Source organism: Pithys albifrons, chromosome Z (assembly GCF_047495875.1).
Source record: "Pithys albifrons albifrons isolate INPA30051 chromosome Z, PitAlb_v1, whole genome shotgun sequence".
Lineage (NCBI taxonomy): Eukaryota > Metazoa > Chordata > Aves > Passeriformes > Thamnophilidae > Pithys > Pithys albifrons.
This window is the reverse complement of record NC_092497.1, coordinates 23,329,302-23,341,953: the sequence shown is the minus strand read 5'-3', so window position 1 is coordinate 23,341,953 and position 12,652 is coordinate 23,329,302. Positions and strand designations below refer to the sequence as shown.

Sequence of the window (12,652 nt, the reverse complement as noted above, 5' to 3'; positions counted from 1 at the left end):
ACAGTTAATCCAATCCTGATCTTTACCACATCATTCACATGGATCTATTTAGACATACTGTTACTTTTGGGAATAAGGAGAAATTTTCTTTATATTTAATTTTCCCTGGACATCTTATTCTTGAGAATGCCAGCAAGGCTCAAAGTTAAGTAAATTAGCATTTTTCAGTACATGTGATGCCTAAGAGATTTTAAAATTAAAAACCGTATTTAGACCTATACGGTTACTTATTGTCCTGACTGAACAGGACAAGTTCATGAAAAAGAGGGCATTGCCTTGAAAGAATGAAAAAACATTGGCTAAAATGTGCAGTAATACCTATTTGATGACAGGAACACCTACTTTCAGCTGCAGTCAGAAGGCTGGTCCTTGGCTAAGAAAACAAGTAATATAAAATAATTCTTTTTATTTCTGCCACATAACTTAAACATTTTTTTTAGGTGCGTGTAGAAAGCAATGCTGTCAATGTCACCATTTTGAATTTAAATGCTATGTCTTCATACATTGTTCAGCTCAGATGCATAGCCAACGATGGTCTCAACTGTGTTTGCATTTGGAGCAAAGAGATTTTGGTGCCTCACAGTAAGTGAAATGTAGTTTTATCCTACGGGGAGTTAGCATGAATATAAAATCCTTTCCAAATCTTGTTTTATATGAAATAGCATTTTCAGATACTTTTGAAAAGATGAACATCAGAGTGATTCATATGAATGCATGTCTTCATCTTTTTCAACATTTACTAGAACTCATGAATAAGCCAAGGATATCATACAATGAAACTACACAAATCTACCCAGGAAGAAGAAGAGTTCTTCTGAAGTGGGAGGTAATGTTCACTTTGAGTCTGCATACCTTCTGTTGTGTACATGTTACTAATTTATTACATTATCGGAAAAACCAGAATTTCTCATTGTATTGAGACTCCACTGAATATGCAAAAGGCATAGTACTTGCTTCAGAATTCCCTGCATTTGTGTGCTGATGATTTAGATGATAGAAAACAGCAATGCAAAACTATATCAATTTATAAACTTGAAAAATTATTAAATCTTCCCTTGCTATGCAGGAAAAGACATCTATTTTAATTTTAAGAGCTTCCACTTTTATCAGAAATTCCTCTCAAGATATGTGCCTTTTAAATTAATAAATATCTTCCTGTCTATGTTACTCCAAAAGTACCCAATTATTTCTTTAAGATAACCCCATCTCACAACTTTGTGATGTCTGCACACTATTAATTTTGTGCTGGAAATAACAGACAAACTTGATATCAGAAATAATCTTTGCAGAATTCACAGGTGTTTGTGTATTGAGTTAAGTTTCTGTCTATATTGTGCTAATTTCCATTTCTGTGCACTTCAATCTCTCATTAAGATTACTAACAGTAAAATAATGAGTGAACCACCACCAGAAGTTTCTATCAATGGATATTTAACATGTTCCGAATTTGTAGTGTAATTGCTAACATTTCTCTTTAAACAGACCAGATACCTAACCAAGGCCTAGTAGATAAAGATTCCCAGAGGCATAACTTTCAATTAAATGCCTCTCATTAACTTTCAAGTTCCTAATAATGAGGGATATGTTCCAGTGAAATGTAGAGAACGTTACAGCTGCTTCACTGCTGTTATTGCTAATTGGATACACACAACTAAGATCTCAATTAAGGGAAATTCTTAATCCTATACTTAAATCCTCTCAATTTAAGCATGCTTTTAATTTTAAGGAAATGCTTTGCTTCATTGATTCCTAATGGCCTAATTAAAACTGTATGTTTTTATCCCCATCATTAGACACTATATTTTGTTTATACAATTAAATTTCCCTTGATTTTCGACACAAGACGTAGCAACATTTTTAGAATAATATTTTTTTTCCTCTTGCTAGGTAACACAAAGTAAGAACATTCTTGGATATTTTGTTAAAGTGGAAAGAATACCCAACAATTGCAGTGACTCACCAAATCCAATATTTCTCGAGGACAGGAAAATACTTCTAAATCTCTCCATGGCTTACTACAGAGTTACTATTTCTGCCCATAATGAAGCAGGAGAATCTCCACAAGCCATCTACATTGTCCCAGAACTCTCTACAACAGGTACTTACCTTATCATTCTTCCACTAGTGTGGTGGAGAATTTTCATGTGCCATCTCCAAGGCTAGATTTTGACAGACTTTGGGATAGGTTAAAACATTCTCTTGAAAATACTTTAGGCTGGTATTTTTCCATAATGAGAGTTAGTATTGTTTCTTAATAATGGATTTCAATAGAAGTTATTACAGACTTAGCAATTTAATATTCAGTTTAGCACTTATGCTTTCTTGAGCTAGACCTACCAAGAAAAATGTCTTATGGGCTACCCTCAACATCAAATAGGTGCCAGTGGTTTAAAAATTTTTCACAGAACTATCTGCAAACCTAAGTTTTTTGAGATAAGTAACTATTAGGAATCCTGCTACTGTCCTTTCTTTCAGTATTACTCTAACAGGTGCATGGGAGAAGGAACAGACAGGATGTACATGTCACATTTTAATGAAGATGTATGCTTTTGTGATGCCTAAATATACAGATTTTTCATTTAAATAATTAAACTAATTAACAATGTTTTCCTTATAATATTAGCTAGTTTCATGAGCTATAATATTGAGGTATAGTTTAGTGCAAAATTAGAAAAACCTATTTCTTCCACACTAAGTTTTGGTTTTTTAAATCAGCTGTGGCATACACAAGAAAAGAAGTATTTAAGCACCCTTGTTGATCATCAGATAGCTGCAACTGATAGCTTTTTCAAGATTTTCTAACACATTCCCCTCATTGTGTTCTCCTTTTCCCTGCAAAGAGGAAACAACTTGATTTTGCCCTTAAATTTCAGTCTCTTAGCTCCTTTTTTATGAAATATATGCTATCACCTCAAGCCACCTTTTGACTGTTAGTTATCTACTGAAACTCTCAGCCTGTTCTTCATGGCTCTCTCTAGTCATCTATTTCCATTTGGCTGCAGGTTCTCTGTATCTACCATGAATTACTGGGAAGACATTTGCATTAAGTGCATTCCCAAGAAAAATTCCTTCTCAGTATAAACAACTTTTCCTCAGATAGTACAGATATTGGCTTCCAGACAGGAGATAAAATGGAAAATGTTTATGTCCACCACAAGATCCACTTCTTATCCCCAAATGGCAGGTTGCTCTTCTTCCTCCTTAGTGTCAGTCAGAATGTCTTTCCTAGTTTGTCTTATAAAATGTCAGAATGTTTAAAATCCTTGCAAACATGCAAAGTATATGAAATATGAAATTATATAGCTATGCTCCATCATTAGTCCCTTCTCCTCCTCCCATATCCAGGCAAGCACTATCTCACAGTTGCTCTATACATAGCAATTATTAGTGGCTCTCAAGAGGTTATTTAGTAACACCAGTCTTCCTCTTCCTGAGGCTTGAAACAGACATTTATTTTCCAACAATTGGAAGCAAGGAAAAGTTTTGAACGGCAACCAACACTGGAGCCCCCAGACACCATTGCAAAGCACTAAATCCTAAGTTTCCTTTATTGACATACTAGTGGATACTTTACTGTGATACATAAGTTATTTGCAATGATAACTACTTAATTAATAATCTTCCAAAAAGAACAAATGGGAGAAAGTGAGCACTAGAGGAGAAAACTGCTTTGCTATTTATTGATCTCTAATTGTATGTTTGTTCACAGACTTGCCTGGTCAAATCCATGTCAAACGCCAGGGAACTAACACAGTTGTCACCTGGACTCCAGAATACAAGCCAAAATGTTTTGTGGTTGACTGGGGCACTGGTGAAGAGGATATGCACATGAAAATAGTAACTACAAATACTGGAAATTTCACACTAGGTAACAGCAACCACCTCATCTCCTATGGAGGCACATTTTCATTCATTGGTTATTTTTAGTTGGGCCTCGAGGATAGGATTTTTGACTCTGTTTTTAAGGGAAAACTGGAAATTCAACCAGATAAGCACAACTCTTAATCTTTATCCAGTGCTAAGATATGATCTAGTGTTTAGCAATGCCAAGGCAAATAAAAAGCAGAGTTTTCAGTAGGGTTGTTGTGGTCGCAGTTGGGCAAGAAATGCAGCTAAGGTGCTGCTGCTGGTACAGTGTTTCCCCTTGCCCACATTCCAAACAGACCTATACATTTCTGGCTTTAAAAAAACTTCCCTCTTGTGCCTAGGTAAACCTATCTTTAGATATTGCTCTGTTACAGTCTCCCTAAGAATAATTTCCTTTTTCATACTATCCTTCTCAAAGCATAAGTTCTCAACTCCAACATTCTGCTTACCAAACTGGGCATGATGGGCAGCAGTCAGGGATCACTTCATGGAACAGACACTGAAAATTATTAAAGTCATGTAGCTGACTCTTGCAAAGGCCACTTAGAACTGGCTTTTATGTACCATAGAGAACATTTAGCTTCAGAGTTCTACAAATGAGTGTACTGTTTTTCCTGGTTCTTCTGCAACATCTGCACTGCCACATTACATCTACTTATTTTTCTTGGGTTTATACATGCTAGCTGAGTGGGAAGTATCCTTGAACTAACATTTCTACAGCCATCTTAGTTCCCAAATTCTCCTTCAGCAGCCAGTGCCTCCCAGAGGGAGACTATAAACAGACCTGTCATCTTTTAAAAGGTACCTTGTGTTATGTCCTGCCCTGCTTTTGAAAGAGTTTGCATTAAACATCTAGAGACATCAAAGAAGGATGTAGGTATTTTATACTCAACGTAAAACATTATAAACTTATACTACATTTTGAGTCTCAGAAAATAAGAACTGTACAGAGAAACTATAAAGTTGTTATCTTTTCTCTTTCCCTCTGTAATTTATAGCTTTCCAGTAAACCCTGATGTACCTTTATTTGTTTTCCAGAGAATTTTCAGCCATATAAGATGTACAAAATAATGGTACATGCAACTGATGTGTGTCAATGTGAAAGTTTCATGGGACATGAAAAGACTTTTGGAGTGACCCACTTTTACTCCATTGAAGGAGGTATCCCTCTCCTTTGTATAACCTCATCCTTTCTGTTTCTTTGCATTCCTATCTGCAGCCATAAAAGGAAGGCTACACAAGACTTCTTTTCCAGGTGACTGAACAGCATTCCTCAGTTAGCACTGCCTTTGGTCTTAGCAGGTCATTCCTGGCAGTGAATGACCTGAATGCTGTTCCTTACTGACAAGTCCAGAGAAATATTTTTATTACAGATGACATTACAAAAACTAACAGAAAGAGGGGCTCAGAGCTGCTATTCTATGTTGATCAGTTTTAGCTGTGGTCAAACACAGATTTTCCAATCCCAGCTTGGTAGTGTCTTATATTGCAAGATGAAATGAGTACAGATGCGTCTTTTGGGGTAAAATGTTGGTAATGAGGGAGTCACAATTCCTACCTACTTTGCTATTGTTTAAGATGAGTTGCTTTCACTCTATGTGATTTCTCCTTTCTCCTGCACCCTTCACATTACACATTGTATTTATGGCATCTAGAATCTGGCAAGAAACTCCCTAGGCAACAGCTAGCTTTCAGTCTTGTATGTCTATTACAAAAATATTGATGCAGAACTAAAATAATTATCTGGGTTTTTTTAAGTTCCTAGGACAGGTCCCCCTAATGTGACAATTCTGAATATCACAAAGCATTCTGCACTTGTGAAGTGGAAAGAAATAGCTACTGAAGACTGTTTGGGCTTTCTCCAAGGATACAGGGTTAGCTATACAGATTTGTCAAGGAAAAAGACTCTGGGTAAGTCACCATTGCTCAAAACAAAGCAGCAGCTCAGGGCCATGAAAGAAAAGCTTAATTCAGACCATTAAATGCTGCTACAGCACTTTCTGGGTTATGTAGGATTTCTGTGCAAATTGAGTTCTCTCAAAAATCAGTTCCTGGATAGACCTCTAATGCATTGGATGCTTCCATGAATACTTAGAATTTTCTAGGTAGTATCTCTAATTAAATATTGCTATTTCCTTAAAAACTACATTTCTAAGACTACTGCAGAATTCTCTAGTAACACTTAAAGGAAGACAACACTTTCAGAAGCATCAGGATTTCAATCACAATACTTTTATATTTCATTTCAACTCATCCAAGACTGAGTCTGAGCCTTTCTATGGGACTTAAGACAAAGATATTATATATTTGATATTTCAAATCAATGAGCAGTTTTTATTTCTTACCTGTTTCCAAAGGCACTATTATTAATTTACTTTTAGAAATGTTTTCTTAAATTGATAGCTTTTGTGTTTTGGACCTGATGACCTAAAGGTCTTTTCCACTTTAACAAACTACAAATGCTGAAACTTCTACACATTGAAATAAATGAGTAATTGTGAATTCAAACCACTTGAGTTTTCAGCAAAAAAATACCAATACTTTAGATAAACATTTTCCTTCTGCTCTGTAGTGGAAATTCTCCTTGCCATAAGTAATAATACATTAACTTTGCACATACTGACTTTCAAATAAAATTGTTTACGTGCTTGGGAAGACAAACAGCACCTAAGACATGACAAAAGAGGATGATAAAAAGTCTTCTGAGGGCTCTATTCATCTCTAAATTCCTGTCAGAAAGCACAAGAATGGGAGCATCCAGGATTGAATTTAATTTTTTTCCCCCTCCCCTAAGGAGTCAATATAACAGTGACATGGCACACAATTGCCATGTTTTTCAGGAAGTAAGTATAATTTTACTCCAGAATCTGGGGAAGGAAATCTGTGGGCTGCAGTACCACATCCACTTCTGTTAACGTCTTAAATCCACAGTGGCAAACTTGAGAAGCAACTTCTGCCCTATCCAAGGCATACTACAGCACGGTTGGTTGCAAATTATTCTGTCCAGAGGAAAAGTCACTGCACCATTAGAAAAGAAAGGCTGAGCTGAAAGCTCCACAGAGCGGGTGGGACACAGACCCTTTTCTGATGAATGATGAGTAATAGCACTAGAGTAAGTCAAGGTGAACAGCTACTACTGACTACTGGAGTGAGGGTGAAGCATGTGATAGGGCCTAGTCCTAGTGTTGACTGTTACAGTCAGCATAAAACAACTGCTAGCATGTTAGATATGTTTTCATCTCATGGAATATACACAGCCTTCTGCATTCGGCACCTGTGGTGGTTTAACCCTGGCTGGATAGCAGGTACCCAGCAGACCCACTATGTCACTCCCCCCACAACAGGACAGGGGATAAAAGACATAACAAAAGGCTCATGAGTTGAGATAAGGACCAGGAGACATCACAAACAGATAGGTCACAGGCAAAATAGACTCAGCTTGGGGAAATCAATTGAATTTATTGTGATTTAAATTCAGAGCAGAATAATGAGAAGTAAAACAAACCTTAAAACATTTTCCCCCATCATTCCCTCCTTCGCAATCTCTGCCTCTGTCCCACAAGCAGCACAGTGAGATGAGGAATGGGGATTACAGTCAGATTGTCACAGGTTGTTTCTGCCACTGCTCGGGAAGAGGAGTCCTTCCCTTACTCCCCATGGACTTCTCCAGTGTGAGTCCTTCCCATGGGTTGCAGTTCTTCATGAACTGGTCCAGTGTGCGTGTCCTTCCGCAGGGTGCAGTCCTTCAGGCAGAGGCTGCTCCAGCATGGATCCCCCACATGGTCACAACTCCTACCAGCAAACCTGCTCTGGCCTGGGCTCCTCTCTCCATGGGTCTGCAGGTCCCTGCCAGGAGCCTGTTCCAGCACAGGCTTCCCACTGGATCACAGCCCTTTTTAAGGCATCCACCTGCTCCAGCATGGAGCTTCTCCATGGTCTGCAGGTGGATCTCTGCATCCCCACTGCCTTCCATGGTCACCATGGTCTGCACTATGGATGTAAGGGAGTCTCAGCTCCACTGACTGGAGCACCTCCTCCCCGCTCCTTTTCCAGTGACCTTGGTGTTAGCAGAGCTGCTGCTCTCACATATGCTCATTCCTCTTCTTTGGTTGCAATTATATCAGCACAATAATTTCTTTTTCTCTTCTTAAATACGTTATCATATATTACTATCATTTCTGATTGGCTTGGCCTTGTCCAGTAGCAGGTCCATCCTGGGGTATGCTGGGGAATCTTCTGACAGCTTCTCACAGAAGACACCCCTGTAGCTGCCCTGCTACCAAAACCTGACCAATGCACCGCATCCCTGGTGTGTTAAAAGTTCATGCTTTTTGCCTCTGGATTTAAAATGCATATATTTTTGAGAAATCCTACATCATCCAAACAACATCTGCACCATGTGAATTCCTCCAGATATAGATTAGGCCTCCAAAATTTTGTCTTTTCCCCAGTCTGCTACACTGATATATGTTCAGCCATGGGAGTTCATCTAACCATCTCCTCCCTCAAACCCTCCTGCATTTCAGCTGTTACTCTCAATTCTTCTACCACAAGTTACCACCTTACTGGACTGAAGGAAAAAACCATCTATCGTGTGCAGATTTCAGGATTCACTAATGCTGGAGAAGGACCTCTGACACTTTCACAACCTTTCAGCACTCCAAGATATGGTATTGTGGAACCTCTATGCATCTGCATTATACAGCATGAGTCCTTGTTTTATGTTCTTTATATGCCGTTGTTCTCTACCCTTTCCTGCTTTTTGAGTAGTCAGAGTGCTCACACAGAGGATTCATTATTCAGTCCTTGGTTACTGAGAGCAAGCACACAAAATTGTTCCTGTTAGAGGTAAGCTAGTCATCACAGAACAATTCTCCCTGCATTTTACTAACTAACATACAGGGAAGACTTAGCTAGGGGTCTTCAGCTCTGAAATATTTTCTGACATTTTTGTCCTTGCTACATGCACCTATCTTTATTTATTTATTATTCTTGTCATAGATTTCAGCAGTTTAAATTTCTGCCTGTGGCTGGTAAAATTCAACAGTCTTTGCTTTTGGCAGACTCCTGACCAATCACATAAAACTCGCTCTCCCAGCCATTAACTGTAAAAATAAAAAGTACCTTTGAATTGCTCCTGTTGTGGGTGACAGCTAACCAAAGTATCTTCTGTTTTCCAATAATTTAAGTATATTTTAAGTAACAGGTCCTAGGAGCCTAGATAGGCTAAGACGATCAATGGAGGTATATTTCTAAAGCCTCAAATACTGTAATTATATATGATTGGTCAAACATAGTCTTTCAAACATTTTAACACCACATCGTGAAACTAAAACTAACACTGCCATAGACTCTTTTTTTGTTTGACCACAGCTTCACTTAATTGAAGCTTTCTAAATAGAAAAAGAAGAGAACAGGCCAAGATGGTATCAGTAATCTGTGAAATTCAGAGGCAGAAGTATACAAATGGTTTCTCCCCATAACAGCTTTTTTTGCATTAAGTGAAGGAGGTATAAAAACATACAACTGAGTAGTTAAAAGTGTGATACAAAAAGAAAAAGGAAAGAAATTTAAAATCTTTCTTGAAATCAACAGGGTTTGCACACCCTTCTCCACCACACTGAAATGCTTTATCCTGTCAACACAAAATATAGAAGTATCCCACTGGAGCCTTTTCTGCAGGACTTTATTCCACTTTTCCTACCAAATTTTATACTCCTGCCCTCCCCAACATTCCACAGATTACTTAATCCATTAGAAGAATCTCAAGTTTCTTTGCTATAGAAGCCTTTTTCAGTAACAAAGAAAATTCCAGCTTTCCAAACAATTTTTAATAAAAATTAAGTAGCTGTTTGGTTTAAAAAATAGACACTTTTGTTGAGGTATGGATAAGACTACAAGAAAATGGCCTTTTCGAAAATATGGTTTGACAATATCAGCAACACAATCATGAGCTGATCACACTTTCCTGGCACTATTTTTAAACTTTTGATTTAGCCATTTACAAAGAAGATCTCAATATTGACTCCCTCTAACACTGCGGTCTGCTTTGGTTCCTGTGTTAGCAGCACTGCTCTCACTGCCTGAGCACTCTATCAGCCTTCATTAACGTTTCAAATATGTTGTCTTCTTCGGACAGGTAGGGTGTTTAATGGGAAATAGCTCAAGCAAGTATTAACACAGACAGTAGCAGACATAGGTTTGCATCAAGGATTGACAAACTGCTGGTTACAGATAAAATTTTCTTAATGTTCTTAACAGGAAACAACCAAATACAAAAATATTATCATGATGATGATCATGATGATGATGATTGTTGTTGTTATCATCATCATCATCATCATCATCATCATCACCTGGTGTGATCTCACAAAAAGAAACCCAAACCCTATTTACTAAATCTTGAAACAGAGTAAAAGGTGCTTTCACTCCAGTAATTTGTTATTAAGTCAGACATGCATCACAGTCCTGCTAAACAGGCTGGAGTCCACATACAGCATGAGGTGTAAGAATAATTCTTTTATTGAGTGTTTATGGTGGATTTAAGGATGCAACACTTCCATCACTGGAAATGTGATGGAACTCATCCTGGATGCCACCTCTAAGCATGTGGAGGGAAAAATTATCAGGAGTAGTCGCTATGGATGCACCAAGGGGAAGTCATGCTTAACCAATCTGACAGTCTTCAGAGATGGCAGGACTGCTTGTATAGATGAGGGAAGAGCAGTGGATGTCGCCTACCATGACACCATCATGCTTTTGGCACTGTTGCCTATAACATCCTTACAGGCAAGCTGAGGAAGCATCAGTTGCATGAGTGGATAGTGAGGTCAGCTGAGAAGTCAGAAGGTGGCACAGTCTAGTTGGAGGCCTGTCCGTAGTGGTGTGCCCCAAGGTTCAATATTGGGCCCAGCATTGTTCAGCTTGTTCCTCCATGACTTGTATGAAGGGACAGCTGCCTCCTCAGCAAGTTCACTGATGGCACAAAGCTGGGAGGAGTGGCCAATAAGCCCATGAAGGTGGTTAGGGGACAGGAGCACCTCACTAATGAGCAAAGGCTGAGAGAGCTGGGCCTGTTTATCCTGGAGAAGAGACATCAGAGGGGGGATCCCAGAAATGTATACAAATATCTTAAGGGCAAGCGTCAAGAAGATGGGGCCAGACTACTTCCAGTGATGCCCAGAGACACAACAATGGGCACTGGGCACAAACTGAAACACAGGAGTTTCCACTTGAACATGAGGAAGAATTTTTTACCAAGAGAGAGCACTGGAACTGCCTGACTAGAGAGGGTGGCGAGTCTCCTTCCCTGAAGATATTCAAAACCTGCCTGGATGTAATTCTGTGCAACCCACTCTAGGTGAGGCTGTGTTAGATGATCTTTAGAGGTGTCTTCCGCTCCCAACCATTTTGGAACTCCATGGTACCTAGATACCTTAAAAACACAAAACTGAAAACCTCCCCAAGAATCCCAGGTCCATCTTTGACTAGTCTTTACTTACAGGAATTGTGAAGTTACATGTGTAAAATTTGCCTTGACTCCTGTTTGAAATATTTCTCTCATGGAGGTAATATAGCCTTTCTGTACTTGACACCACAAGTCTGATTCAATCTTCCTGTTTCTCATCAGACAAAGGAGAATTTGAACGTTTTGTGACTGGCCTTTGCTTCAGCATGATATTCATTCTGGTCTTTGCACCTCTCACTTGTTCTCTGGTGCTTAGAAGGTAAGAAGGGAATGTTAACTGAAGTTGGAAGCAGCACTCTTGTTTTGCTTAACTCTGAGTTTCATAGCACTGGGCCTTTTTTGTCATTAAAAGCAACACAACTCAAGCATACAACACAAAATCCACAGCACTCATTTTACAGTGAGAGAATGTACAAACTGATTAAAATAGTTTGCAAAAAATGGATAATTTTTTGCTTTTGATGCAGTTATCTGACTACTTTCTGTCTCAAACAGCATCAGAAAGAGCCTAGATCATTTCTCGCAGTGGGGAATATGCTATATGTGTTGAAAAAAACACACATTTGATTATTTTCGTCTTTCATTCCCAACTGATAATCATGTGAATTCTATGGAATTACAAAAGTAAATTCTAGCAGCCATCTAAGAAGTTCCTTGTGAACACATTTGAATATTAACTGTAGAAATTATACACATAATGAGAGGGAATAATACAGGGGTGAGTAGGAAGAAGAAAGCATAACAAGGGTGCCTGTGAGATGTGGGTAAGATCCTCTTATTTTAGGAGAAACTATTTTCTGCAATAATAAAGTATTACCCTTCAGAAATTAGTCTGAGGTACACTATCAGGGACATATGCTTGGACTAAAGGAAAATGGCTTGCATAGTAGTGTGCTCTAATTTTATTTTTCTGACAAACTGAATTGCATACAACCACTCATATTACTCTTTGGATGTCCTAGAACACTACCCTCCCTTTTTCTCCTTTTTGCAAAGCACCTGCCTCAGAAGTTGAAAGCAGAGCTGCTAAAGGACAGATGGTCCAACCACTCAGCATGGTGGCCTGCTTTAGCTTAAAGTCCTGTCCTTACCATTGGGAACAGACTTTAAGTTGTTATGTATCTGATCCAGCATTTTAAACAAGAAATTCGGAGACCTACACACAAGTTTGGATCTGAAGCAAACTTTAGTGTGTTAAACATAGGATCACGCTTTATTATCTGGGCCCAATAGGAAAGAATATAGAAAACAAAACAAACACAAAACAATCAAGTAGCACACAGAAGCCCCACACACAGATGGCACTACAAAATAGCA

At 38.5% G+C, this 12,652-nt stretch overlaps 1 protein-coding gene across 2 annotated transcripts in view; it reads left to right on the top strand.

Moving 5' to 3' along the window:
- LOC139684972 (interleukin-6 receptor subunit beta-like) overlaps window positions 1-12,652 on the top strand; it is a 36,266-nt gene that overhangs the window by 14,136 nt on the left and 9,478 nt on the right. Inside the window, exons 6-13 of one of the 2 annotated variants that reach the window (XM_071581426.1) lie at window positions 441-582; window positions 744-826; window positions 1,888-2,098; window positions 3,710-3,868; window positions 4,906-5,028; window positions 5,626-5,778; window positions 8,394-8,537; window positions 11,498-11,594. In XM_071581426.1, coding sequence (XP_071437527.1) covers window positions 441-582; window positions 744-826; window positions 1,888-2,098; window positions 3,710-3,868; window positions 4,906-5,028; window positions 5,626-5,778; window positions 8,394-8,537; window positions 11,498-11,594 — 1,112 coding nt within the window. The remainder of the gene's footprint in view (window positions 1-440; window positions 583-743; window positions 827-1,887; window positions 2,099-3,709; window positions 3,869-4,905; window positions 5,029-5,625; window positions 5,779-8,393; window positions 8,538-11,497; window positions 11,595-12,652) is intronic. The other variant, XM_071581427.1, reaches the window with a different exon arrangement.